Raw genomic sequence first — 14,803 nt, forward strand, 5'->3', positions numbered from 1 at the left:
GAGGAGGGTAGGAGGAAGAGGAAGAAGGAAGGAGAAGAAAAAGAAGAGGAGAGCTAAAAAAATTGTCTCTTTCCCTGATGAACATTTGGAAAAACAAAATAATTTTTTGCTATGGTATGAAATACCAAAAAAAAAAGAAATTAGAGGATAGGAGGAAGGAGGAGAAGAAAAAAATATTTATTTTGCATTATGAAATTTTTGAGAAGAAAAGGGATGAGATTTGGGGATATAAAATTTCAAAAAAAAAAAAGAGATTCAGGAAGAAGAGGAAAGAAAAGGAGGAGAAGGAGAAGGAGAAGAAAAGAGAAGAGAAAGAAGAAAAAAAGAGAGGAGAATACTAATCAATTTTCATCACTTCTAATTTTTTGGACTTTTATTTCTCTCTTATTTTCAAAAAAAATTTAGAAATTTACTTGATTTTCCTCCGAAAAAAAGAATGTGTACTGGGTGACCTACCATACATAGATATATATTGTTAACATATGTTCCTCTCAATTCCTAAATATTCTTTTTTTAAAATTTTTCAGACGATCCAGCAAAAAAAGAAGTGATAGATAACTATCTCAAAATACATGAGCATTAAATGAATATGGAGTAACTGAATTATAATCATAAAGCACTACTTTGCAGCATCGTATTCAGACCTATCTTCCACCAATTTTAGACATACTTATAGATCTTTTATATTATCTAAGAGCTAAATGTTTCTCTCTCTTTTTTTGAAATGTATTAAAAACTAATAAGGATGGTCCTTTTCCAGATTTTAAGATTGACAACATGTGGAAGGATTATGATCCAATGGCACCAGTTGCACATCAAGAAGAGGTAATTGAGAAAGACTTGCCACAAGAAAATTGGGAATTGAGGTTATAGTCGAATATAATTTGGAGAAGGTCTATTATGTGACGAGCGTGGGATGGCCGTTGAAGAGCTCGCATGATATATGAGGCCTATAGAAATTAAGATATATGATTGGCATCGTGTATGATGCAAAATATAATTTCTTCAAATAATAGACTACAATACCTTAAAATCTTGAGAAATTTTTTTCCACCCTTAGAGACTTTAGTTGCCAACCCCTCAACTCTCACCTTTTCCATTGGCCAACCGCTGGCTCCCCTCTTTTTCTTCCTTTCTCGCTCTCTCTCCCTCTTCCTCTCTCTCTCTCTCTCTCTCTCTCTCCCTCCCTCCCTCCCTCCCTCCCTCTCCCTCCCCCCTCTTCTTCTTCCCTCCGTCTGGCTTTCAACACTGCCAATGGCCAAATCCTGCCATCACTAGTTGGATCTGGTCATTAATGGTGTGGATTTCTCTCCCTTCCTCGTCTTTTTCCTCCCCCTTTTCTTCTTCTTTCCTTGGTGGGGATGAGCCTTTTAACTCTAGCAAGAGGCCGTCATGGCGATAAAGCAATCCCAATTACAAGTGGTAGTAGCTATAGTGAACAATAGTGAGTGAAGGCCACAGTGGTGAGAACACTAACTGTTCAATAAAATTTTTCGACCAATAGCCACCATCTCTACACTCTAGACAGGCGGCCTCAGTGGTGACCTATATGGCGTATCAAATCTGGCTATCTAAGAGTGCCTGGATGTTTGACGAGAGCTGTCCCCCCCAGCTTGTGGTTGAGCAGTCTTGGAGCCAGGCAGCTGAGGATATTCAGTCGCATTTGTCGGATGGACCCTTGATAGCTCCAGACACCTGGGGCTCCTCTTCCGCTCATGGAGTGTTTCGTACGGTGTTCTTCACATGGAAGCCCCCACCCCCAAGTTTCTTCAAGCTTAATTTCGATGGATGTGTAATGGATGGCGGGAGCAGGAAAGGGGCGGAATTCATCATCAGAGGGCCGAACTCCAGGGTGATTGCAGCTAGGGATTGCCAGATCTTCGACACTTCGGTTTCGGATGCAGAGTTGAGGGTAGCCTGGTCCGGCTTGAGTTATGTCCGATGCACCTTCCTTGCATATGCTTAGTATTAGAGGGCGATTCGACGGCAGTCGCCGGTTGGATCCAGAGAAGTGCGGATGGTGTGGGCGATAGGCACTTGCTGCTCAGGGACATTCGAGCTATGGTATGTGGAGGGTTGGCCGTCCAGGCAAAATATGTGTACCGTGAGGCTAACAGGACAGCAAATTAGGTACCTTCTTACGTGGCTAACCATTATGGGGAGACCTTCTGGCTGGGGGAGGAGGACTTACCCGGAGCGCTCCGAAAATTGTTGTCTTTTGACTTTTTTGAGTGTATCCATATCCGTCATGTATGATACATCCGCTCCAGCAACAAAAAAAAAAAAATAGCCACCATCTCTAACCTATGGCTTCTGGTGGTGGAGTAATGGGAAATGATGGCGAAGAGATGGCCGCATGGTGTGACTTGTGAGTGTCGTCCGTGATGGTCTACAATGGTGGTGCAGTAGCTACACAATAGTGAGTTGTGTTCGTGGTCAATGGCCCGTGGTGGTGGAGCTCGTGAGGTGACTAGTGGCCTTGGTGATGTTCCCATGGAATGGGGTGGGCTTTATCACCATGCTGGGGCACAGGTGGATTTTTATAAACGGTCAAGTTGCAAATTATCTAGAAATAGCTTTGCAGAGCTGATCTGAATTCTATATGAAAAAAAATCTTAACAGATCTTTTTTTTTCTTCCTCAATATAACTTTCAGATCAGCACATTTCAAAACTATTTCTAGGTATTTTATGAATACAAGCGTTGCCCGGCATGTAGCCTATGATTTGCTGATTATATTGGTCCAATCTATAAAATTTATATAAGTTTTAATCTAATTCAATAGCAAAATCCAAATAGATTCTTATTTTTTAAGAAAAATAGAGGGCAGGAATACCGTAAACCCTCTAATCTCTACTTAGTATGTCTAAATTTTCACTTTACACGATCACAAAGTTTAGATTGGCCCAATTTGGCGTGCGTGCGTGCGGGACAATGATAAGGTCCCGTGCAGGCCCGGTGATCGTGGATTTGATCTCATCTCGACATGGTACGTCTCCGTCTCATGTGACGTGAAGCCGTTTTTCCACGCGGCAGCTAATCCTTGGTCTTTTCACAAGGCCTGTAACCTTATATTATTCTTTGACAATACGAAGGATTCCAAGGGAGCAACCGGTACGTGTCGGTGTGTCATTGAACCCAGTTCGGTACAGGGAGCCATCGACAAAGAGACGTGTTAAAATTTTCTTACAGCGCGATCTGGACGTGACGGCAGGGTGGAACGTGGAAGGCTTTGTGTGGTTTGGAGCGGGGGGCAATAAGAGAAGCAAGCAAGATAAGAGAGCGGATATCTATCCGTCTTCCAGGTCATATTCCAGATTTTCTAGTCAGGACAAGACCTTCTTACGTTGTGGCCTTATCCCAAACTGAATTTATCTGGGATATCTTCATGTCATTTTCTATACTTGTTGATAATGGATAGAGTCTGGCCTCTACGCATCTAATCCAAAATTTGATTATATATCTGTCCCCTTGCATTTATCTTTTGTATTAAACTAAAGCATCTAGGAACAGTTTCAGAATTCAGCCTTTCACTTGTACAGTTGTACATTCCATACAAAGTTTATGCTATCGGGAATACGTTATGCGATTATGATATTTCACTTATGGGGCACTTTTACGTTTAGGTTTCTAGGCCTTTAATCTAAAATTTCTCTACTAGTCCCATACTTTGATTGCTTCAAAATTTATAATAAACCAAAAAATACACATAACCCCTATCCAAGCCCGAGGGAGATGGTTGGGTTGGATTGAGGGCGAACCTTAACCTGGCTCGATTTTTGTATATCTGCCAACTCTAATCCAATCTGACCTTGGATTAGATTCTTTTGGCCAACCTGATTCGATTTTATGCGAATTCAAGTTAGGCCAATTTAGCACTGAATTGGTTTAGAGCATGCCTAATAATTATTATTTTTTGAGCAAATGGGCCACCCCCAAAATAGGAGGTCTCGGTGAGGCCCAAGGGAATAGGTTACAACTTACAAGCTACGTTCAAAAATCTAGCTACAAATTAAGAAACCCATACCTAGTCAAGCTGATTACACAGAGCGTAGAAATACACAGTCGCGTCTCCAAAAAGATGTCGTCTAATTACATGGGGGAAACTTCTGCAGATAACTATTGGGATGGATTTGAATTGTCTGATACTGATTTCAGCGATCGATGCCTTAATCATCATCGTACTTGGAACATTGAGACCTCCCAAGGTTAAGCATCAGGTATACGTAGGTCAAGGAAAACATGGTGCCATTCTATAATCATTTTTTTGGAATTCTATCAATTAATTTCTCTCTTTTTTAATTAAATTCTTTGTGTTAAGTTACCATTTTCGGTAGACTTTTCAGGCCCTTTTATACATTGGGCCACCATTGGATTAGCAAGAGGTCTAGTTGGGTCAAGTTCCAATCAAATTTGAAGTTTAGTTATAGGTAATCTAAGAAAATTATCAATTGGAAACAAACTCATCTCATAAATAGGTTAATGATTTCAATCCAACCTAATATGATATTGGATAGGTAATCCAACCTCATGTAATTAGCAAGAGGTCTAGTTGGGTCAAGTTCCAATCAAATATGAAGTTGAGATATAGGTAATCTAAGAAAATTATCAATTGGAAACCAACTCATCTAATAAATAGGTTAATGATTTCAATCCAACCTTATAATATGATATTGGATAGGTAATCCAACCTCATGTAACCCTTTTAAAAAATTTATTTGCATTGAGATACTAAGCAACGAAGAGAAAATGATATTTGAAATGTACAAGTTATTTTATTTTTGTGATCTTCTATCCTCGTTTTATTCAAACCTGGAACTAAATACTGACATAAAATAACCTGCTATTGCGAAGCTCTGATCACAAGAAAATTTATGGCGAACATGTTGCTTTCTTATTGCCTCTTTGGGTCAGCTCAGGAGCAGCATGAAATTCTTTGCATACTACGAGTGTAATATCGAAAATTGCATGGAGATAGATAACATCTCACCATGCAAAAAGGAGTACTTTGAGTTTAACAGTAGAATAAACATTAAACAAGCATTAGTAAAACATTAATTGATAGAGAACAAGTAATAAATGAACTATAGAGCCTATTGTTTTTGCTAAGTAGCAGGAAGCTAAGAACCCAATTCTCCATTTTTTCCATGGATGCCAGGGTCCACAATGAAATATATACTAGTTGGCTTTATAAATCATTAAAAACTGCGCGAAGTTTATTTTCTTTTTAATTACCACGGAAGTTTTATGAATTTAAGTTTAATAATAGAATAAATATTATATAAGAATTAGTAAAATATAAATTGATAGGGATCAACAGATCAGTTGGCCAAAGAAAGTACACTGACATTGCCAAGTAGCAAGCAGCTAACAATAAAAGCAAGAATTGCTATGCTAACAATAAAAGCAAGAATTGCTGTACCGAAACTTGGACTTGAATTAGTTGCCCGATGGCAGGGGTCAGTATGCTCCCATATCGTTTTGTGTCAGGCTCATACTGACATAGTAGAGAGGGTGGAGGAGAGAGAGAACGAGAGAGAGAGGAAAAAAAAGAGAGAAGGAGGAGAGAGAGGGAGAGAGGAGGGTGGCGGATATCCGATGAAAGAAGGGGTTCCTCTAGTTTCCCTGTTTTGAAGAAAAGAGAGAGAGAGAGAGAGGGAGGGAGAGAGGAGGGTGGCGGACATCCAGCAGAGTCCGGTAGAGGGCCAGCGAAGTTGCACGGAGGGGCAAAGAAAGGTCTCTGCCTCCGGTTCTCCTATTTTGTTTGAAACAGGGGGTCCCGAATGCGGAGCCCCTTCTCTGCCCCTTCGTGTGGCTCCATAGCCCTTCGTCGGCCAGCCATCAGCCTCTCTCTCTTCCTTCCTCTTCCTTTTTTTTCCCTCCCTTGCTCTTTCTCTCTCTTTTTATCTCTTTCCTTCTTCTTTTTCTTTTCCATCACCGGTTTTTTGTTTTGGTTGTTGAAATTGTTCTAGTCTGCCGCTAGTACAATTTGGTATACCCCGAACTGAGCGGTTCAGGTTCTGCCAACTATGAACAAAAATTTTCCATTCTCGAGAGTGCTACCGTCCTTGTGGAAACATGCATCAAAATTTTCACTAGAAGTTATAACATGTGGGAGGAAAAGGTAGGACGATCAAATGTAAATTAGATACCAAATACACTTTGAGTTAGTTCGACAACAAGTTACAATGATTGCATAAAAAACACTACCGAGCAAAAGATAATGGATTAATGAACTTATTTAATACGAAATAACGAGGGCAGAAGGTGAATCTTATAAAGTAAGGGTTTTTTTGTGGATTAGTCCTTGACACTTCTTATATGTATGTATTACACCACTGGTTTTTATTTCCCGAACCCTGATTAAGTTAACCAAATTTATAAAAGGATAAAAATATCTTTGGTTTGTTAATGAGGCTTAAGATTGGCCTCTCCTCTCATTTTGCCCTCCTCTTGCTTGGATTTTAACTGCTACGGGAATTAATGTTGAAGAGGCACTAGTTAAGAGATAATTTAAGTACGAGAGTTGATGTAAAAATATTTTAAAAAAATATAAAGTTAATATTGTTTGAAGAATATAATCAAAATATTCTATTTTTATTGTTTAAACTACGGGATCTCGTTTGGTTTGCGAAAAAAGAAGAGAGAAAAATATGGTCAATGAAAAAATAAATAAATGTTTTTTGTTTGGTCGGAGTTTCCGAAGGAGAGAGATGAAAAAGTAATATTTCATATAAAAATTTCCACATGGTAGAAAATTAGAATTTTTTTTTCTAAAAATACTTTTGAGTAATTAAAATTTATAAGTAAATTTTTTTCTTTACTATGGGTACAATAGATATTTCATATAATTTTTTTAGAAACATAAATGCCCAACCAAACATACGCTAATCTGAAATGTGCTACTTAAACATATCCAAACTATTTCTCCAAGCATCATATCTCTAGAAATCATCTTCAAACATTCTGGTAAGAAAATTTTTTTAACCAAACAAGTCCTACGTTGCAGATTTGAAGAATCAAAACAAAAATATAGAAAAGACAGGAATCAATAGCCACCATCAAAATTTTCAGGTACTAATCTAAAAGACTAAAACCCCTGCAAATTATCATGTTATACAATAAAAATCATTAAACCAAATGTGTAATTATGATAAATGTCAAGGACACAAAATTAAACAAAGATAACGCCCCCACCGCAAAACCCCCCGTCCCTTCAGGAAATCTATCGACTTCCGAGTTCCGTCTCTCTACTTCCCCTCGCGGCGGTCAGATTCTTCCGAGTTTCCAGGTCTCAGCTTCCAGATTGCTTCTTCTTCCCCTCTACTCTTCCACTTTGCCCCTCCACTTTCCCCTACGCCGAGATGATGCACATGACCTTCTACTGGGGTAAAAACGTAACTATACTCTTCGACTCATGGCGCACCGAGTCGTGGCTAGGTTACGCTCTCAGCCTCCTCGCCCTCTTCCTCGCCGCCGCCTTCTACCAGTACATGGAGGACCGTCGGATCCGCCTTAAGATTTTCGCCCGATCCAAGCCCTCTTCATCGCCGCCGTCCATCGAGACCGCACTCCTCCTCCCCGCGGCCGCCGCCCGGCCGTGGGCTCCGGCGAGGCTCGCCTCCTCCCTCCTCTTCGGGCTCAACTCGGCCATCGGGTACCTCATTATGCTTGCCGTGATGTCCTTCAACGGCGGCGTCTTCATCGCCGTCGTCGTTGGGCTTGCCGCCGGGTATCTGTTGTTTAGGAGCGGAGGGGAGGAGGAACGCTTTGCCTTGGAGAACCGCTGTGCTTCCGCCTGATCGGAACCCTAATCGTTTGGTATTGCCCTCAGCTGTACTTTTTCTTACGGTCCCTTTGGATTTTATAAATAGAAATCGTGTATATTGTTCCCTGATCATCGAGCTCATGCGTGATGAAAAAAAGATTAAATTGTTGTGTGTTTGGTTATGTAAATGGTTCTGGTGATCTGGTTTGGCGATTGAAGGATTCGAGTTAGGAATATTGGGGGGTTGTTAATTATGTTCTTGTTCCTGAGCTCTCGTGTTGATGTGAAAAAATAAAAATCAAATTTTTATGTGCTTGAAAATTGATTTAATCGGTTCTGGTTTCGTGATGGGGGTTTTGTGTCAGCTAAATCAACTGAGAAAAAAAAATAAAAAAAATGGAGGAATTCACATGGGGATTCATCTTTATTTTTAGGTTTTTTTATATAAATATTTTTCTAAAAATTTAAATTTGCATGAATATTCTTTTAAAATTTATATTTATTTCTATACCTTAAAAAACACTATTTTTGTAATGCCCTTAATACAATGGTTAAAAATCATATTTATTTTAATTAAAAATAAAATAAAATTTTAAAATTATTTGTTTTTTTGTCTATTGCGATCATTTTATAAATGTTGCTTTTTACACATCAACTACATGTTAAAGATATTTTAGTCATTTTAATTTGAAATCATTAATTTTTTAACGGTGTTAAATAGCGTGGGTATATATATGCAAAAATAAGAATAAAAAAAGGTAGAATAGTAAAACAAGTGTTTTACGAGGATATACAAATAAATATTAATTTTGGAAGGATATTCATGCAAAATTTTTTTTTATTTTTATCATATTTTTTCTCAATAATTAAACACATAAAATATTATATATATATATATATATATATATATATATATATATATATATATATATATATATATATATTCCTAAGAAGATTACTTGGTTTATTGGTGAGGACGGCGGCATGATGCTCTTTGGTTGTTTTGTTTTTTTAGAATGCTTTAAATGTTGGTATAAATCTACCCAGTGCATAGTTGTGGAGGACTAAATACATGTTCGAATCGGTTTTTACATGTTCCTCTTGTTTGAGCTTTAGCACCTCGCTAGGCTAAGGGATCAAAACCATTCACAAGTACTACAAATCCAATAACAAATACCATGATGGTCCGTAGTCAGCCTATATAGATCTGTACTATAATTTTTCCTAATCTACATAGATTATGGGCTATGGATCAGGTTCATTTTGATATCATTTCATTTTTAACAACTCTTGATCTTACTCAAAAAGACAAATCAGAAAGTAAAAATCCTCTTGCATACTCACCTGGTAGTTGTATATATAAGTACTTAAGATCTACACAGCTGATGTTGGACTAAATACATGCACATATGAATCTTATAGTAATAAAATTTGCTTCTTTTTTTTTCCGCTCAGCTTCTAGGTGATTGGGTTATTCCCAGTGCATTATCATGTGGATCCAAGGTTGCTTTTAAGCTCATTTTCTGAACTTGTAGACCACGATCTCTTTGTTTGTCACAAGAGGCCTGTTGGGTGCCTAGGTCTTTATCGATGATGTCTTCTTTCATATCTAAAGCAGTTTGACCATGTGTGCTGGCATTGTGATCAAACACGCCATGATTGGGGCTCATTCCATAAAATTTCGGGCTTAGGCTCGGTACCGAGCCCTGCATTGAGCTCGGGCTCGCAAGGCTCGTTTGCCCGAGCCCGCCCCATCCCCATCCCCATCATTTGTTGGAGCCTCAGAGGACAGAAGATCGAAGAAAAGAAAGAAAGAAAGGAAGAAGAAGAGAAGAAAGAAGGGGGCGCACCGCCAGCATGGGCGTCGGCCGCGGCGCCGCGGGCTCGGCCGCAGAGGAGGGAGTACGGCATCGTCATCGGGGGCAGAGAAGGGAGAGGAGAAAGGAGAGCTGGGATGGGGTGTACGGCGTCATCATCGGGGGTGGAGAAGGAAGAGCTGGGATCGGGTGTACGGCGTCGTCATCGGGGGCGGAGAAGGGACAGGAGAAGGGAGAGTTGGGATCGGGTGTACGGCGTCATCATCGGGGGCGGAGAAGGGAGAGGAGGCGGCGGCGGAGCTTCTCGAAGAGCTAGGGTCGGGTATACAGCGTCGTCATCGTCATCGTCCTCGTCATCGTACCCGTCGTTAGAGGGGAGGGGGGCATCGGCTTCGGGCTTGGGGGCAAGCCAGCAAGGAGAACGGAGAAGAAACCGAGAAGAAAGGAGGGTTTGGGAAGCAGGGAAGGTTCTGGAGAAACCAAGAAGAAAGGAGAAGAAATTAAGAAAAGAAAAATGGATTAACGGGTTGGGTTCGGGTTAACGGGTTGAGTCCGAACCCAAACCAATCCAATTCGATTTAAAGAAATTAAATGAATTTGTGTTAGCTCGGGTTGGGTCTGATCTAAATCCAACTGAGTTCAATCAAATTGGGATTTAAATTGATTAAGCCAAATAAAATTTAATTGGGTTGAGTCCAAATTTAATTGGGACCCAATTAAATTGTTAATTGGACTGAGCCCTCATTTGGGCTCGTTTGGGTTCGTGAGCTACTCGGGCTCGAGCTCGGGCTCGGGCTCAGGCTCAAATTTAAACGGGCCTTATTTTGGGCTCGGGCTCGTGTGACTAATGAACCGAGCTCGAGCTGGATTTTTACCGAGCCGAGCTCCAGCAGCTCGACAAGTTGACAGCCCTAGCCATGATCCCTGCAACTTCTAGCAGCAAACCAAGTGTACATGTCGCTTGTTAAGAAGGCTGCTGGAATGTGATATCGGAGCTGTATTGATACTGAAGTATGAATTATCGGGTCAGATTTTCACTCCTAATGTGCTCCACGCCGAGATGGTTCGGGTGTCCGTCAGGCTATGAATTAATAACATTAGAATTCTGAAAGATTTGCTTATCATTCGCTTGGTTTTTAGATTTCTCAGTGTAGCTTATTCTAAAAATTTTAATAGTTAAACCAAATTTAGTATAAACCTCTAGCATAGCTATGATGTAGCTTTTCCTATTCTCATTTTTCTTGGGCTCCTGTCTATCTCCTAGCTTTAGCTTTTTGAGTTGGATTTTAATAAATACTACTTAAAAAGCAAAAAGTGCTGGGATCTTGTCCACATAACCTAATCTTTTTATTGTACTATAAGAGAAGTGGCATGATTCCAAAAAAAATGGAATTTAAGGAGGCAGCTATGGTTGAACAACATGCTTATATGGTGAAGATGTACATGCTTCTAGAAAGCCATTGCTTTTTTTTTTTTTTGCTAATGTAAGCCATTGCTTTCGGATGGAGCCTCTACAGGACATGGATGAGGGTTAACCTATGCTGGTCTAAAAAAATCTAGATATTATTTAACTACCCCCATCCAAAAGCCTCGCTCATTTTTTTTTCTCTTCCATAATTTGGAACCACAAATTTAGTTCGAATCCTCTTAGGCTCGAGGTTGAACTAAAAGGTTGTCATCTATCTGCCAATCACGATTATTTGATTGCTTTGCGATGCCTGTGATTTTGTGAATCCTATGTGATACATAGTATATTGCATGTTATCATGTGGAGCCTACTCAAGGATAATTTGTTACATAATTGATGGATAATTGCGATTGGAAGGCCATCTCTCCACCTCAACCTCAAATTGGAGAGGATCCCAATTCCCATAAAACTAGTGACTGCAAGCTAAATTTTGACATGGCCAAGTAGTAAGTGCAGGTGAGCCCCAAGTCTCACCCATGCCACCTAAGTCGTCCAATCTCAACATAAATTGTACTTTAATCAGGCTACAAATTAACCATTGGGCTGGCATGATAAAGGTATCTGAAAATTCTCTGATGCCATCTCATAAAAAAATTGAGTGCACAATTGAACTGTGCCCATGGTACTGCTTATCTCATAATAGTGTTGGAGAATCTTCTAAACCATCAAGTGGAGAATTGCGTGCAATCTGCAAGCTTTGGAGAGCCGGAGCCAATCCAATTCATCGCTGGAAGTCGTAGCTGGGGTGGGGGAGATAAGCCTGAGCTGGATCGAACTGCACGATTGTTCTTGGAATCCACGCTCGCAACTTTCGATGCAGCCAAGAAAAAGTTGCTCGTCCTTCACGCATCCAAGGCTTGCTTTGCATGGCATCTGCACTCCACAAATGACAAACTTTTTTTTGGGTCGTTTCTTAATCGTGCAATTGCCTGGTGGAAGCTTTCCAGCCTTTTGATTTTTAAAATGAGATTATGGTTATATAATAATAGCCACAGCATACAAACTCGTTTGGTTCCAAAGGAGAAGAAGAAAAAGTGAAACCAATAAAAAAACAGTAGAATACCTCATATTTAGTTAAAATTTTTTTAAAAAAATCAAAAATATTTTTTATAGAAATAAAAATTTTATATTTATGAAAAAAATCTATGTGGAATATGAAAAAGTTCAATTCTTACCGGCTGAAAATTGGGTTATTTTTTTTAAAAAAAATGCTCTTAAACTATTAGATAGAATGGATATGATGTTTTCTTTTATTAAAGATATAATATATATTTTATGTAATTTTTTTTAAAAAATATAGATACTCAACTAAATATAAATATAAGTCATTTTGAAATATGTTATTTTTTATAGTTAATTAAATATGCAAAACTACTTTTCTAAAATTATATATCCAAGTATCAGTTTTTTAAAAAGTATTCGAGAGAGAAAAAATTCTTTTCGTCAATCAAATATGTCCGGTGTGATAGCAAAATTATAGTAAATTATCTTATTATTAAAAGAACGGAAGGCATATAAAGTTTCTAAGTAGAGAGAATTGCCTATCATCCAATAGGATTTCAAAAACACCGGCAGAAAAATTTGATATATTATCTTGTCGGAGAGAGCATATAATAATCCATTAGCTTGCACAATTAATTCAATAACAATGTAATATTATACTACGTTGTCACTGAGCAACAAATTATGACAATGACAATGTCAACATACCCCTTCCTTCTGTACAGTAGGCATTAGCCACAACTTCCATAAATGATTTCTCTAATAAAGAGGTAGGAGAAAATTTAAAAAGAAAAAGCAAGAGAGGAACAAATGAACGTTTTAAACACAGGCTTTACTTTGCTATAAACCAAATTTGTTTCAACAAAACGTCAACTAAAAAATCATGTGGTTTAATCTTCAAATGGATCTCAAGTTTATTGCAATGAACAACATTAATATGATAATTCATGGCTTAAAAACTATGTAGATGATAATTAATGGAAGCTATAAATTAGCGAGAGAGAGATGGTTTAAAATTTGAGCCATAATAGTCGTGTCTTTACAGTAATTTTTCAAGCACCGCTTAAAGCTTCAACTAAATTCCATCTCACGAAACGAAAATGGCTCGATTAGTCCCCAACACATGATTCTGAACATAAGATTCGCCATACCGATACCGAATTCCGTACCAGTGCCACACTAGCATGTATCAGTACGTTACGATTTTTTTTGGATGTATCAAGAGTCGGTACACCACCTATATCGGTACCGGTTCGGTATAGTACGGTATGTTCGGTACTATTTGGTACGGTACGGTACGGCTATCATGTCTGAATATGATGATTTTTGAATCATAAGAATTGGAAAAGATCAAGCAGAACCATCTAATATATTATACTTTTTACAAGAAAATACACATAAAATCACAAAAAAAAGAAAAAAAAGAGAGAAAAAATATTTCTCTCCTATTAATTTCGTTCCGGTTTTCTTACACCATATACTAACATCCTTTCGTGCGAGGGAGGGAGGGAGAGAATTATAATCTCTGTTTCAGAATTTATAGTAGTTGGGGCAATTGGCGACGGTGATGGGCACCATGGAGACCGCGAAGTAGGGCTCCATTAGCATCTGCGAACGGACGGCCTCGATCGTCGCCGCCCCATCCATCAGATCTCGCATCAGCTCCACGTAGCACGCCCTCGCCCGGTTCAACGCCTTCCGGTACTGCGCCACCAGCCACCTCCACCGAACCCGCCGGAGGAAGCCCACGAAGAGCCTCCGGCCGCTGCGCCACCCCCGACGGTCTCCCAGCCGGACCACCGCCATCTTTCTACGCCGAAGAGGCAGCGCCGGCGGGGACGGGCGGCGCGGGAGGCGAAACAGCAGGGGGGGCCGGCGGGGGCGGTCGTCGTCCGGCGCTGCCATTGGTGGTGGTGGTGGTTGCGGCTGGGGAGAATTTAGTTAAGTCTTTTGGAGGCACGGAGAGGAGATGATGGGATGATGGGCTTTTAAATGAGAGGATCTGGTTCTGCTTAGCCGCGGGTAAACCTAAGAAAGGAGGCGAGTACGTAGGAGTTTGGCTTTAATAGAAATCTTCTGAAGCAGGCCACTAAATTTTGCCACTTTCATATAATGAAACACATCCTCACTAGTTTACAAAATAGAAATAACAATCATTATATCTCGAACATAGCCTTTTAATCGAATCTTTGAAATAAAATAGTAGATTTTGGAATTTTTGTTGTTAGATATTATGATAAAAAATTCAGATGATAACAACAAAATAAAAAGGTTACTTCATAAGAAGAGTGTTCAGAAGTAATAGTATTATGGTACAAAAAATTACAATAGAGACACAATTTTTTTAAAGTTTGAGAACTATCAATGTAAGAAGGAAAAGTTAATGAAATGAAGAATGTCATGTGAAAAGAATTATACATGTTGATGATGTAAATATGATAATGCAGTGGAAGTCTTTGCAGTTTTTAAAATAGCTCTCCAATTTATTTATTTATTTTTTTTATGAAAAGAGAGATGTAAGTTACCCAATTTATGAGAAGAGAAAATGAGAAAAGAAACTTATAACACTTCATATACAACAAGTGAAAAAATAGAATCAAATATTCGAGGTGAATATAGTTGGTTGGGTACCCCAAAATCATAGCCAATTAGCAAGCCAATAAAATCCTTGCTGTTCTTAGGAGTCGACCCCATCTTAAGCCTCATCACATTTAGAGTAAGATCGAAGGATAATAACAGATTCACAAGT

At 39.1% G+C, this 14,803-nt stretch overlaps 1 protein-coding gene and 1 long non-coding RNA gene across 2 annotated transcripts; one reads left to right on the forward strand and one right to left on the reverse strand.

The window, feature by feature from the left end:
- Positions 1-519: 519 nt before the first annotated feature.
- LOC113461870 lies at positions 520-1,819 on the reverse strand. The gene is made up of 2 exons (XR_003384138.2): positions 1,027-1,819; positions 520-950 (listed from the first exon to the last, which is right to left on the reverse strand). It is a non-coding gene; the product is annotated as an uncharacterized LOC113461870 (long non-coding RNA).
- A 5,378-nt stretch (positions 1,820-7,197) lies between these two features.
- Positions 7,198-8,076, forward strand: LOC103709343 (copper transporter 5.1-like). Its single transcript, XM_008794644.4, has one exon. The coding sequence runs from the start codon at positions 7,364-7,366 to the stop codon at positions 7,799-7,801; it is 438 nt and encodes a 145-aa protein (XP_008792866.1). The 5' UTR covers positions 7,198-7,363; the 3' UTR covers positions 7,802-8,076.
- The last annotated feature ends 6,727 nt before the right edge of the window (positions 8,077-14,803 follow it).

The sequence above is a fragment of the Phoenix dactylifera genome, chromosome 8 (genome assembly GCF_009389715.1).
Source record: "Phoenix dactylifera cultivar Barhee BC4 chromosome 8, palm_55x_up_171113_PBpolish2nd_filt_p, whole genome shotgun sequence".
Taxonomy (NCBI): Eukaryota; Viridiplantae; Streptophyta; class Magnoliopsida; order Arecales; family Arecaceae; genus Phoenix; species Phoenix dactylifera.